Source organism: Cyprinodon tularosa, unplaced genomic scaffold (genome assembly GCF_016077235.1).
Source record: "Cyprinodon tularosa strain WSP-4 unplaced genomic scaffold, ASM1607723v1 ctg385, whole genome shotgun sequence".
Classification (NCBI taxonomy): domain Eukaryota; kingdom Metazoa; phylum Chordata; class Actinopteri; order Cyprinodontiformes; family Cyprinodontidae; genus Cyprinodon; species Cyprinodon tularosa.
The window spans coordinates 989892-1004305 of NW_024039102.1; the positions used below are offsets into that span (position 1 = coordinate 989892).

The 14414-nt window shown below is 45.3% G+C and overlaps 1 protein-coding gene across 4 annotated transcripts in view; it reads left to right on the top strand.

Annotated features, from left to right (window-relative positions):
- The window catches only part of frem1b (Fras1 related extracellular matrix 1b), a 42510-nt gene extending 32799 nt beyond the window's left edge, over positions 1 to 9711 (top strand). For 3 of the 4 annotated variants that reach the window (XM_038297221.1, XM_038297219.1, XM_038297220.1), the window contains exons 26-36: positions 1671 to 2091; positions 3977 to 4178; positions 4294 to 4438; positions 4521 to 4650; positions 5950 to 6022; positions 6105 to 6254; positions 6421 to 6713; positions 7129 to 7314; positions 7629 to 7747; positions 9265 to 9350; positions 9434 to 9711. In XM_038297221.1, coding sequence (XP_038153149.1) covers positions 1671 to 2091; positions 3977 to 4178; positions 4294 to 4438; positions 4521 to 4650; positions 5950 to 6022; positions 6105 to 6254; positions 6421 to 6713; positions 7129 to 7314; positions 7629 to 7747; positions 9265 to 9350; positions 9434 to 9618 — 1990 coding nt within the window. In that variant the 3' untranslated portion in view covers positions 9619 to 9711. The remainder of the gene's footprint in view (positions 1 to 1670; positions 2092 to 3976; positions 4179 to 4293; positions 4439 to 4520; positions 4651 to 5949; positions 6023 to 6104; positions 6255 to 6420; positions 6714 to 7128; positions 7315 to 7628; positions 7748 to 9264; positions 9351 to 9433) is intronic. The other variant, XM_038297222.1, reaches the window with a different exon arrangement.
- The last annotated feature ends 4703 nt before the right edge of the window (positions 9712 to 14414 follow it).

Here is a 14414-nt window from a genome sequence, read left to right on the forward strand (position 1 = left end):
CCCCTGAAAACGATCAGACAACATTTGGCCAAGGAAGGAGCGCCGGGCAGCGAGATGAGGCGAGGGGGAGCCTCGGCATCAGGGGACGACAGGCTGTAGTGTGTTGATCTGCTCTTTCAGCCAATTTGGCAGCAGAAGGGTGAAAAAGAGGGGAGGAGGGGGATGTTAGTATGAGCAGAACCCGGGTTTGTCACCCAGACCTGTGCTGCCCCGAACGGCTGACTGTCTGGCTCAGAACCACCCCTCAGATCTCAGCCAAGCCTGAGAGACGAGCAGCCAGCCGGACCGCTTCCTGTCACCATTCTGGCTGCAGCCATTCGGATCAGCTGCTGGATTTTCTCACACTTTCTACAACGAACCACGTGGGACGGAACAAAGGCACAGAGTTTCTCAGCCTCAGTCCTGGACAGAATATTTATAGTTTTGACAAAAAAAGGAAATCATGGAAACCATTTTAGTGTGAGATTTAAATCCAAAAATGACACCAAAGCTTCTTGTTTAAAGGTTCTGGTCCAAAGAAAACATGTTTCAACCAGGTTTTTATATCTGACGTGAGACGTGCCTGTAGTTTATGTAACGGGTTGTTTGTATCAGGATTTAAGGACAAATGTAGCAGAGCATCATCAGCATAATCTCACACTTTCCGATTATTTGACCAACATCTGGAATCAGATTTTAATCCCCTAAAAACCCAGAGATCACATTTTCTCTCATCATTTGGTCCAATTTCCCAAAAAAAAAAAAAACTCATGTGTATTTATTCGTACAGAGGATAGAAAGGTCCAAAAATTATATCATTCGGGAAGGAAATCGGTACCTTCTCCCAGAGATGAACTGGCTCTGCTGAAAGATCCTTAAATTAACCCCAGAACTGAAGCTACTGAAAATGATTTCATCCACTGTGGAACAAGTCCTGGACTAACCAGATCTAAAAGGCAACAAGAGAAAAAGAAGGTCTTCCTCCAAGCGCCATAGAAGGTCCATAAAGATTTTTCATCGACATAAACATACTAGGAACTGTCAGCCATGCTTTCCAGAGCTGTTCCCATGATTCCTATAGAACATTGAAACGGGTCATTGTGGTTCTGAGACTGGGTCTGCAGCTTTGCTACAATTCACCTCACATGTGTTGGGGTCGCCTGGGCGCACACACACTCAGCGGGGCCTCGGTGTGTGAGAGGACATGACAGCAGATGATGAATGAGTGTTATTAGGAGAATATGAGCAGCGACGGCCAAACGGAGCGGCCCACAGACGGTGGTCCCTGGGCAAACATGGACGACGCTCCGGACAGATGCTGCCGGCAGTCTTGGTGTGTGTGTGAGTGAGAGCTGCAGGGGGAGGGCAGATTGTGCTGGCACAGCCCTCTGAGGACAAACACTCACCAGCCTGTACAGCTATTTTTATTTGGGCATTCCTCTGACCCAGTCCTCATCCGTTCATGGCTTTCTGTCTTCACACAGAACCAGAACCACGGTTGGGTCTCTCTACAGCCAAGCTTTGGCTCCAGAATGAACCTTTTGTGGAATTCATGATGTAGAAATGGCCTGAAAAGATTTTTAAAATAATACAATTTAGATCACACAGCCAGCCATCTGTACAGGAGGCGCCATTCAATGGTCAACATGCTGAATTTACTACTTTGGATGTCTTTATGTTATTTTTTACAGCTTTGTCGTCACAAATGGGGCCTCATCCCGCAGCGGCACGCTCCTCTTCACTATTGAACACAGCGACCGCATCCCACCAACTTTAAAGATCAACGCAGGTCTCCATCTGAAGGACGGCTCCACCGCCACCATTAGCCCTGACCTACTGCAGCTCATCGACCCAGACACCGCCACCGCCAATCTGACCTACATCATTACCCTGCTGCCCACCAATGGAGAGCTACTGCTGAGGGGAGCCCCACTGCCTTCCCCGCCCAGGTTCCTCCAGATCGACATCGATCAACTGGACCTGGCTTACCGGCACAACCCGGGCAACCCAGCAGAGCTAGACCGCTTCTACTTCCTACCAAGTGATGGAACCAACAAAGGTTACCTGGAGTTTGGCCAGTTAAGAGAGGATCCTGCAGTATTTAACATCCAGGTGTGCACCACCCGTTAAGATTCATGCAGGTACATCTGGGACCCTCCATGAGAGCATCATCAGATCTGTCATCATGAATAGATACCTTAGCGGCCCCTGAGTGTTCTACTATGAACCCTTTAGGCGGCAATAAGGACTTAACCATGAACCCTTTAAGGGAACAACCAAAGACTCTTTAGAGAACCATTATAAGTTTGCAGAAATCTACAATGAAGGCTTTAGGGACCCATAGGGACTCTATCGTATATCCTTTTGAGAGCAGTCAGCAATTTAACATAAAACCTTTAGGGGCCTAAAAAGGAGTCTATTGTTGAACCTTTAAGGGCCCATCCAAAATATACTAAGGACCCTGCAGGAACCAATCAGAAACCTACCGTTTAATTTTTAACGGTCTGTTTAGAATCTGTAAAGAATTTTCATGATCAGTCTTTGGAGCCCATCTGTAAATCGTCATGAAATGGATCAAAATAAGATTATTTTAATCTTTTTAAACACAAATAGTTGAGCACAAGAACAAAGCAAAAGTCTATGAAGCAGATGGACATGAGGATGAAGACAGATAAATGTCTAGTTGAATGGGTCCAGATCAGTTTAGGACTTGGTTGAAATGGGCTCAGGTGTTTGGTGGAATCAGTTGGTATCATGTCCAGGTTTCTCATAATGTTTGGTTCAGATCTTTGGTTGAACCAGGTTCTGGTGCAGGGAATCGGTTTTGGTTTGGGTTGGAATCTTTTAAATGGTTAAAGTCCCAGCTGGTTGGTTCAGATCTTAGAATCTGTTTATATTGGTTTCAAACAGAATCAGGTTTCTGATTCCTGCAGCCTGTTTCAGCTGTGGGTGACTGAGTAGCAGTGTTAAATACTTGAAGCGCAGCAGCAGAAGGCGAGCCTGGTCCCCCCTCCCCCACATGTTACCTGGTCACCCAGGCAGCCAGGTGGTGAACGTAGTGACTTGTTCCTCTGAGACTCTTTGGACCACGGGTCGTTGTGTTGGAGTGATTTCAGGGTCATGCTGCATTTTTCAGTCATGAATATTTCAAACAGTATATCAGATATTTAGCCAGTCTGGTCTAGTTTTTCTGCCACAATACTTCGGATTTCATCAACATTTTCTATTTAACCTTTTCATATTCTGCTAATTTAAGTAGCTGATCACGTTTAGAGATCCAGAATCCAATATAAATGTCAAATATCAACTTAAGTTTCCATTTGTGAAACAACCTCTTATCTAGACGGATTTCAAAAAGTTAACTATTTATTCCAAACCAAAATTTTGTACACTACAAAAACAAATATGGAAACACCTCCACATAAAGACCGGTTCTTCTGATGGCTGGACAAAGGAATCCCCGGGTCCATCCTGGAGAGTCTGCAGAATCCCAGTTAGTTTTGCTTCATATGTTACTTAAGGAAGAAAATGCTTGTCAATGTGAACCAAAGCCAGCTTGGAGAAAAATGGGCTCACCTGATGATCCAGATCCTTTGGAAGAACAGTCCCTCCAAAATGTTCTAAACTGCCCCTCATTGACAGTAGATCATCGAGTCTAGAAGCTGTAACTAAAAGAGGAAGCTGCAAGAGCTGCTACATGCACTGTTGGTGACACCTAGTGGTCAATGAGTAGAACTGCAGCCAGAGGGTAACTCTCCTGTCAGAACTCAATGGTTATTTACAGAAAACTATTATAAAGATTTTTATTAATTTCCCTCTCAGTTCACAACAGATCTTCATTCGGAGATTAGTTTTTTTAAAGGGTTAAACAGAAATTTTTGCAGAACTTTTCAAATGGAGCAGAAATAGCTTAATACTCACAGTGAGGAGTTTAGTTCTAGTATACTGGTACCAGTTGATTGGATTCTTTGTTGACTAATGTCTCCTCTGTACCCAGGTGGAACCGGTGGACAGAATGTCCCCAAGTTTAAGCCGCATGGAGACTCCCAGTACCGTTGTGGATCTTGGCGCTGGCCGTTACGGTATCTTCATCACCAGCAGACACCTGCAGGGATCGGACCCGGACAGCCCACTAGAACAGCTGGAGTTCTCCATCATCAGTCCGCCCCGATTTGGGTACCTGGAGAACGCAGCCACAGGTAGAACCAGAGGATGGTTATGGAGCAGCAGCTGATCAGAACACTAAAATGTTCTGTACTCGGTTCTGTTCAGTGGTTTTACCATCTGAAGCTGAATGTTCCTCCATTGTTGCAGGAGCCTCCATCAGTCAGCGGTTCCACCAGCTGGATCTGGATCAGCGCTCTGTTCTCTACATCCTTCCAGCTGATGTGGACGTTACTGCTGACAGTTTCCAGTTCTGTCTCGTGGACCCAGCAGGAAACCGGTCTCCACCTCAGATGTAGGTCCTCCACATGACTCTTCCATTGTTGCCCCTCTGATCCCAGACCCAGAGTAGATTCTGCAGGTTCTGTATCTTCCAGGCTTGAGCTGTTCTGGTCCCGGGTCCAGTTATCGGCGAGCTGCTATAGAACCTGTGAGACTTCAGGAACTCTGCAGATCCAAATCCAGCGCAGCGGCAGGAGTGTAGACCCAGCTTATGTCTCCATCCAGGTCAGTCTGGACCTGGGATGAGTCCAATTATGTAAGAGCCTTTGAAGGTTCTGTTCACAGTTACATGATGAAAACGTTTTCTGGCTCAGTCATGATTCGGTTCAGAGAACCAGCAACCAGGTTCCACAGAATCAGAAACAGCTAGAAAAGGCAGATCAAACACAGATACTGACCCAAAACCAGTGTTGTTTTTGACAGCCATCTTAGATTTAGTTTTAGTCTTCAGTACAAAAACTATTATTAGTTTTAGTCACATTTTAGTCATTACTATGTGTGATAGTTTTAGTTGGTTTTAGTCGACTAAAACTCAAAAATATTTTAGTCTATTTTTAGTCAATTTTGTGTTGCACTTCATAAAACAGTTAACCTTTATATTTTCAAATAACAACCAGATTCTTTACCAGACTGACAGCTCTTGCCTAATAGCTGTGTATAGAATGCTGCTTTGCAGTTCATCATTGCTTTTGGGCAGAAAACTTTGATTTATAGAATTCAAATAAACTTTTTTTATGAATGAATGCCCTATAGCAGATCTAGTTCAACACATCATATTGGTTAATATAGCAGACAGAAAAGCTAACAAAATGTACAATAAATGAATGGTTTTAGACGTATTAGGCTTCCATTTAAAAGCAAACACCTCCTGATCTACTATGAATTATGCATTACACACAGATCAATAAAATCTTCATTACTCCAAAAAGCAAAGAACAAAAACATTATTCTTTCTGTTTTGACAATTGTGGCTTTATTTCTAAGAAATTGCCCCTTGGTTACCGCAACTCGAGGTCAAAGTATATTTAAATTGATAGGAGTGCTGTCTTTAGAAAAAAAAATCACAGAGAACCTTTATAATTGCCTTATAATACCATGGCAATCCAGACCAACTGGGAACATCTAGAATCCAGCAGCGGAACCAGGACCTCAGCATGTTCTGCTTCAGCTGCTGGTGATCTGTAACAGTTCTGATCAGACCCAAACCGTCCCAGCTTTCAGGATGAAGCTCAGCCCAGAATGTGATGTGAGCAGCTTCAGGTGTTCTGATGGGGATGACCTGCTTGATGCAGTTAGTCAGCATTGTTCTAGTTCTTTCTTAGAAGAACCTATAAAATGGACTAATTCGTGTTAGAAACTCATCAATAATTCCTGTTTATTCTTTACAGTTTAGCAAAGAAGATATAAATGTAGATACTAAATATGTGTCTATATATTTGAGTTTTCTGAAATGTGTTTTTATTTGAAACCATAAATGTTTTTTTATTTTTATCAGAACCAAGCTGATGTTCTGTCGTTCTGCAGGTGGAGGAAGGTTCTGCCAAACCCGGCAGAGATTTCACCCACAGCTCAGCCGCTCTGATCCAGTTTGACCCAGGTCTGATCTAAGTCCCTTTCATTCATCATATGGCTGATGGTGGTTCTGCTGCATCTGATCCTTTTGGTCCTGTTGGTTCCAGGTGTGAACATGAAGACCTGGAACATTTTCCCGCTGGATGACGGTCTGGAGGAGAACCACGAGACCTTCAGCATCACTCTGAAAAGCCCTCAGAACGCTGTGCTGGGTCAGAGGACGTCAGCTACTGTGGAGATCATCGACCCCAGAGGAGGTGGTGTCAGAGTCATTCCTACTCCAGCCTGTAGGGGTAGATGTGGGGCTGCTTATGGACGTTTCAGAGTCCACATGGAACCAGCTGATCAACCAATGAGGAATAAAAACTTCAACTTTGACTATTTAAGGTGATTTATTCTCTGTGTTTGATCTCTGTCTGTCAGGACGCTGTGATCCGAAGGACCTGAGGGTAGAGACCACTCCTCTTCCTCTTCCTCCTCCTCTTCATCCTAAGGAAGGTGGGGATGAAGAACCAGTCATTGACATCGAGGCGGAGCTTCTTTGGGAGAATCAGCCTCACCCTCCCAGAGGAGACGTCCCGGACCGCCGGCCTTACCTGGACTATGAAGAGGTTCAGCCGCAGGACCAGGCGGTAAAAGAGCCCAGAACCAGGCAGACCTCCAACAGCCACCTGCTGAGAGGACAGACCGACAGCAGGACCAGAGATGCACAGAAGGTCGGGTTCATCCAGAAAATCTAAAAGACCAAGAACTCCAGATTTCCTTTAGTAGGAGAAAAGTCTGCCGAGTGTTAAAACCAAAAGATCTCAGGGGCTCTCCTGAATTTAAATCTTAATCAGTTTGTTTCTGAGGCTCAAACTCCAAAGGCTTCACGCAGAAATTTTAAACACTGCAGAGTGGAAGGCTCTGGCTAAGAGCTGGTTCTGCTCTTCTGATTCCAGTGATTCAGAATACGCTCTTACGCCTCAGAGATCCGTTTTTTTAATTTAGTTTTACTGTGAAGCACTTTGTGACTGCTGTCTGCTAAAACTAAAAAAATACTTACTTTTATATTGATTGTATGTGAGCTTTGAGATAGTTTCCTGGTTCCTCTGAGGAGAATCTAACAGAAACTTGTTCTCCTTCTGCTAGTTTGGAAGTCTGACTCCTCTTAAGATGGAAGAGCTGCAGCTGGAGGGAGCATGGTGGAGACATCGTCCACACGGTCTCCTCCCACAGGAGCTGGACACCAGAGAAGCTCCTCAGACTGGTCCCCCAGATGCTCCTCAGATGGATCATCTAGGAGCTGGAGAGCAGCTGCAGCTCCCACTGAGAGAGGTTCACAGAGTTTAATCTATACTTTAGTTTGAGTGTTATCTGTTTGGATCTGAGTTAGTAAGATCCATCAGAATCTAAACCCTGAGGATCCAGTTGTCTCAAAGCAAAGAGTTCCATCCAAGAGAATAGGTTGATATGTAGGTTTACTGAGAGATAAAGGCTGCTACCTGAGAAGCATCTGCTTGGACTTCCAGCCTCTTCATGTTTTCTAGTCAATATTCCTGTCTGTGCTGAGGTTTGGGTCAGGATCAGTTCTACACTGTAAGACAAAGTTCTACTTAACTTTATTTCCATGCTGGCCTTTGTTCTTGCAGGTGGGGAGCTCCCTCAGCAGCTCGTGTCCTGACGGATGGACCTTATACAGGAGACGCTGTCACATGGTCAGCCCATCCCTGGCTAGTTGGGCCAGTGCGGACAGAACCTGCTCCCTACTGTAAGTAACATCTGGTTCTGTTGGTAGGACCTTTCTGCTCGTCTCTGACTCTGATGGCTTCCATAGAAATTGAAACCCAACCACTGAACTAGATGGAGAAACAAATGGATTTCCTCACCTTCTGAGGCGAAGAGGGTTGAAGTTCTGCAGAACAGCTTGGTTCTGGTGTCATATGTACAGTTACATTAGAGATCATGTTAGAAAAGACCTACAAGGTCTACGTATATAAGCCAATAAGAGGACACCTTCTATTAGGAAAGCCACAGAGAGATCCAGGACTTTCCTGGACCTCAGTCCTGAGTCAGCTGTTACCTGTAGCTGTTACCACGGTAACCTTTGGGGTACCTGACAGGCGCCATGGTAAACCCAGACTCACCTATCACTCACTTCAGTTACCACGGTGACCTCAGAACCTGAGCTCAGAATCACCTGCAAACCTGGTTTTATCACTATTTGTCGCAGCCTCAGACTAAATCATCCTTATAAACTGTTGGTTCTCCAAAAGTGGTTGCTAACCAGCAGTGGTCGGCACAGCTTGCGAATCTTATCACTAACCTATGTTCAGCTAAGTACAATTTAAAAGTTGTACATGTGCAGTAGCTCCTCTGCAATGCAAAAGGATAGAGGAGGGAACTGTCGCCACATTAGCAGTGCGGCTGATTGACAGGTTGAGTCGCAAAAGTGAAGTTTCTTAAAGCAAACTTACCAAGAGAAGCTGGAGGTGATCAGCTGAACATCAAAATTAATCAGCAGTCCAAGGACAGATGGAGACAGTACACTCTTTCTAGGACCTGGTTTAGCTACAAGGCTTGGCTAACTGCATGCAGCGAGGCTAATGCTTTATTCTGCTTTCCAGCCTCCTTTTTCAAAACATCAGGGTCTGACCCAGCATAGATAAAGACAAGTAGGACTGATTCAAAGCACCTTCTAGAAAAGGCAAAGAAGAATGAACAATCTGGGATTAACATGGAAAACAATACAATATAGTCAACTTTTTCTAGCTGTTTGTTAATTTGCATAGCTGCTCTTAAATAAACACATTCTCAGAAAAAAAAAATGTATATGTTAAAAGAATATAAATCTGACTAATAGCTTCTCCATTGTTAAACTGGTGCACTAGTCTTTTTCAAAACACAGATTTGCCTTCAAAAAACCTCAGAAAGGCGAGATTTATGTACAAAAAACAAACCTTCACATGAAATTATGTTTTTATTTTTTTACGTTTTTAAGTGTTTTTATAATGTTTTTTTGTTTACATTCAAATAAATATACTGGTGTGATAAATGATTATACGTTTGATTGTTTTTTTTAGTTTACATCTATTTTGAATTTAAACCCCCCCTGGAGAAAACTCCACCAGCCCCCACTGCATCTGAAAATAGATCAGGATGACATTAACAGAAAATAAAGCAGTTTAAGTTTTTGTCATCGAGTCATCCAATGACGTGAAATAAGCGACCTGCTGCAACTGCACTAGTTCAGACCTGAGTGAAGCTAAACATTTTTCTCTGCTGCAGCTTCAACAGCAGCCTGAGCAGCCTGCACTCCAGGAAGGACCTCAGCTGGATGTGGAGGTTTGCTGGGAAGAAGTCCTTCTGGATCGGTGGGAATATAGAAAACTGTTTCTCAATCAATTCAAATTCACTACGTCTCTTTTCTGCTGCTGACACTCTTCCTCATCCTCAGGTGGGTCTGGGAGTCAGGACGGCTGGATGAGGGCCAACATTCAGTCAGCTGGCCCACTTAGTGACAGTGCTGACCTCAGCTCAGGCTGTGTGCTGGTTGAAAACCCCAGGAGATGGATTTCTACCAACTGCTCAGCTGAAGTTCAACACTCCTTCATCTGTTCCTCAGAGCCCGTTCCTCACTGAGGGCAGCCATGTTTACAGTCTGTGAACCCCTCAGATCTAAAGTCCATAAGCCGCACTGTACAGAATTTTAATAAAAACCTAAAAAGCTTCTGATACTTTCTTTTTTTTTCCTTTTTTCTAACGGTGTCCTGTCTGGCAATGTGGCAATAAGAATAGTTGTCTTGATGCCCAAAAGAGCCCAACAGATTTTACTTTCACAAGTGGAGCAGTACGGCTATCGCCATAGTGTTCCGCTTGTTTCATTCATATAAATTGCTTTATTATAATTATGCAGGGGGATTTATGGACACTGCAATATAAATAGAACAGAAGAGGAAAAACAGGAAAAAAAGGGGAAAAGATGAAAGAGGAGATAGAAAGGAGATAATGATAAAACATTTTCAGTCTGCTTCATCACCTGCAAAGAGATGTAAAAAGAACAGCACAACCAACGGACATGGAATGAGACATACAATAAAGTAACACCTAAATACTATCACGGAAGTAGTATTATTTAATCTGTTACCTGAAGATAAGAGTGTGGGCTTTCTGTATGGAAGTGAATCTCTGAGTACCTGGAACCAAGCACCTGTAGTTGTTTGTGAGAGTGCACTTGTGCATGTAAAGTTTATCCAAAGAAAAAATGCTCAATAGTGGTTGTGGAGAGCCGAAGAGGCGCCCCCCCAGAGCACTGAGTCCTGCGCCAGGAGACCCAAAGCCCCAGACGCCCAAAGGGACCCCAAGAGCGAAGGCACCAAGGAGGGGCCAGCACAGGAAATCAGACTCCCACCAAGGAAAGAGGAGAGACGGCCCCAAGGAAGTCCATCAGCCACTGCAATGCCTGAGACCCCCGGGAGCCACGAGTCCGCGGGCTCTGCCGGCAGCCAGCCACCCTGAAGTGAATCCGGCCCTGGGCCCCAGGGATCCTAGGCCCTAGGGGCACCCCACCCCCCGGTAGGAGCTCCAGCCAGGCCCTGGCCGGTCGGGCCCCACGGAGAGGCCGCCAGGAAATAGCCAGCATCCACCTGGGCATCCACCTCCACCAGTGCACCGGCTCCAGGGAGAGCAGGACGGGGGAATGGGCTCTGCACTTAGCGGAGACTTGAGATGTTCTTGGGAGAGGGAGCAGTTCAGACCCCAACCTGGGAGAGAGAGAAAAAAAAGCATTCACCTTCCCACCCTAGTGCCCCCACTCGCACCACAGAAGAAAAAAAAAAGAAAACGCGGACACACACATAACACTCACATCAAATGATACCAGGACCGAGGACCCGGCGGCACCTGTGGTTGGTCTCCGGGATTATCGGATGACCATGGACCAGGCGGCTCCCTCTTCCTCCAGGCCCCAGACTCCAGGTGGCAGCCGGAGAACAGGGGTGTGAGAAGAGCCGGATCCTCCCTGCGCCTGCTCGAATGTGGTGTTGACAGGCGGTGCCAGCGCACCCCCCCCCCCTCCCAATCGAAAAGAGAACTCTCAATGTCTAAATGCCAGAGGGGATGGGGGGAGTGGACCGTGGTGAGGCCCATAAAATAAGCCCCCCCCAGGTGCCCTTGACCCCCACCCCCCAGATGTGTGTTGTGAAAATTTTGTAAATGGAAGTGTCTAAATGCAAAATAAAATTGGGGTGGGGGACGTCATCAGAAGGTGCAGCCCTCCAGTAATGACCCCCTCCCCAAAAACCTACATGTGTAGCAGTGTGATGGAGCAGGCAGAGGGAGGATTCCGTGGGTGGGGAGCAAAGGACCGGGGTGCTTACTGCACTCCCAGGGAGCCAGCTCCCCTGCTGACTCCAATAGGCCGAGAGCCCCACCGGAGAGGGGGGCCCCACCAGTCCAGTCGCACCACCATAGCCTGGGGGCCAGGGACTGGAGGCAGGACCCACAAGCCAGACGGCCACAGGGCCAACACCCCCCCATCCTGTCCATCCAAAAAAAAAAAAAAGGGGGGGAGACAAGTCCGGTCGGCCAGCCCACACGCACCATGCAGAGCCCCAACCCCAGACGAAGCCCCCACGAGGTGACGGCACGGACCAGGGCCGAGACAGGGAGCCAGACCCGAAGCCCTTCTAAAATCCTCTTCCCTTCACCACCACTCCCCACCCCCTCCCCCGGACCCACCCAGCACCAGCACAACTACCAGGCCAGTAGCCTACGTCCACCACCACGGAACCCCCCGAGAGTACCGCATGCGGCCGCCGTAGGATGCCCCGAGGCGTCCCAAGCCCTGCCCCAGTGGGGATAACAGACCCCGGTGCCAGACCTGCCAGGCACCCCACTCTGAGCACCCCCCCGAGCCCTCCAGGACCCAAGGACCCCAGAACCAGCCCCCGCGCCACGCAGGACGCACCCCACAGTCCCCCACTACACTAAGTGATGAAGCCGATCAGGGGAGCCCAGAGAGATCGGTTTGATGGGGATGCAGATGCTGTCTCAAGATTAATATGATCCAACAACAGATCTCTGTACTGATTGATGCTGAGTTTATCCTTACTTTTCCAATTCATGAGGATAGTTTTCTTTGCGATACATGATGCAGTGAAGGCCATGCAAACTGATTTTTTTTCCATAGAGCTTCCCTCAAAGTCACCCAGCAAGCAAACTGAAGGGGAAAGCGAGATTTTACATCCCAGACACAGTGATAGGTCCTTACATACCTGTACCCAGAACCTCTGAACCATTGCACACCAAGTATGATGCCCACTCTTCCTTGAAAAATTTGAGAAACTCTTCATCTTTAAGCAGTGATGTATTTAATCTCCAGCTCTTGTTTTGTGGGGCTATTTTTTTTATTTATTAGGGTTACAGTAACAGGAGCATGATCACTGAAAGCAATAGGATGGATTAGAGCATCTGATACATCAGACAGCAGCGAGCTGCTGATTAGGAAATAGTCCAAACGACAGTAGGAATGATGGACATTAGAAAAGAAAGTGTATTCCTTACTGTTAGGATGAAGAGATCGCCATGCATCGCAAAGACCAAAATCACTCATGCATTGTTTGACTACATTTAATGATTGCCAACTGCGTTGAGTCCTTGTTGTACTCAACCTGTCCATTTCTCCATTTAGACCAAAGTTGAGGTCACCCCCAATAATTAGAGAACAATCCCCGTGCTTTGAAAGTGCATGAAAAACTTTGTGGAAGAATGAGGGGTCGTCAACATTTGGACCATATATGCTGACAATACACAACTTTTGGTTATAAATAGATATTTTAATTATGATGAATCTGCCTTCAGGATCGATAATTTTGTCTAATAAATTAAAACTGAGGTTTTTGTGGATTAAAATTGCTACTCCTCTCTGTCTAGAGTTATAGCAGGCTGCAAACACATCAGGGAACTTAGGGCAGTTAAGATCACTTACAGTTGTCGCTGATTTATGGGTTTCTTGTAATAAGACAACATCTGCGTTTAATCTTTTAAGCTGGTTAAAAATCTTAAACTGTCTCTCTCTGGTGCCAGCTCCATGCACATTACATGTCACAAACCTTACATTCACTTTAGGTGTGAGTGGGAAGATGAAAAGTACATGCCTCTGAATAAATAGTTATACCTAGAACCAGGTAGCATCAAACCGTGTGCTTGTGATTCTGTGGACCACAGGGAAGAAGTAGACGAATATGAAAAAGAAAGACAGAGAATTGAGAAAGTGCATTGAGTAAGAAAAGATGAAAGAAGAACCCCAGCCCATGCTTCCTGTACCTAGCTGTGACTAACAGCCATACTGTGCCAATAGTGCTCCAGAGCTGTGCATATATTTCATTTATCACCATGAAACCTTCCATACACTTTTATCAAGTGTCACATGCTATCAAATGTCACATGCTATCAAATGTCACCTGCTATCATGTGTCACATGCTTCTGATTCTTTCTAAACTTTAGAGACTGAACCAGTGTCCCTGACGCATCACCCTGTAGAAGCTCCTCATCAGCAGAAGAAGGTCAGTCAGGCTGAGATCTAGACCTTAACTAGACCATTGCTGCCAATTCTCTCTTTTCTTCTGTTGTAGATATGATGCAATGGTTGGGTTCATGGTTCTACTGATGACTTTGTTTGAACAAGGTTTAAGTGGTTAGACAGAAGGCCTACATGTTTGGATCTAGAAGGATTTGGCTTAGGGGAGTTAATGCTCTGCCACAGAAGGCAGCCATCTTGATTCTAAATGTTTTTTTAACAAACATTTTGGTGATGAGTTTTAGATTGAGAGAATAAATGACTTTGTGCAGACATGCAGAAAAGCCATGCATCATACTGGCAATTGGTTTCAATGAGTGAGTTATTTGTGTTCAATCATCTAATATGAACAAGAAGGTTTTTACTTGACTCAAACCATTTTTTCGGAATTATTTAATGCAATTAATATATAATATTTTCAATTTATTAATTGGCTATTAATATTTGAATGTGTGTGTACATATGTTTTCTTGTATTTCATACATTGTGAGTCCCATTGCATGGGGAAAAAACATGTTGTGAGGAGTGGCTACTCCTTGTGGGGCCCGGTGCCTGAAGCCTACAGTATGCAGGGAATTGCTGTTTTAGGGTCAGGATCATGTTTACGACAAAGTTGTGAATTGGGTTTAGGTTGAGGTTAGGGTTAGGTTTAGGGTAAGGGTCACGGTCAAGCTGTAGAAATGGGTTAGAAATGAATTAAAGTCAATAGAAAGTCCCACTAAGGATAGAGAAGTGTGACTTTGTGTTGCATTTGCATACCCAGGGTTCCTTGAAAAAAGTTCTTAGAGAGAAATTGGCTATTTGACCAAAGTATATCACATATTTCACTGAATAACTAGAGAGATGTATTATTAAAAG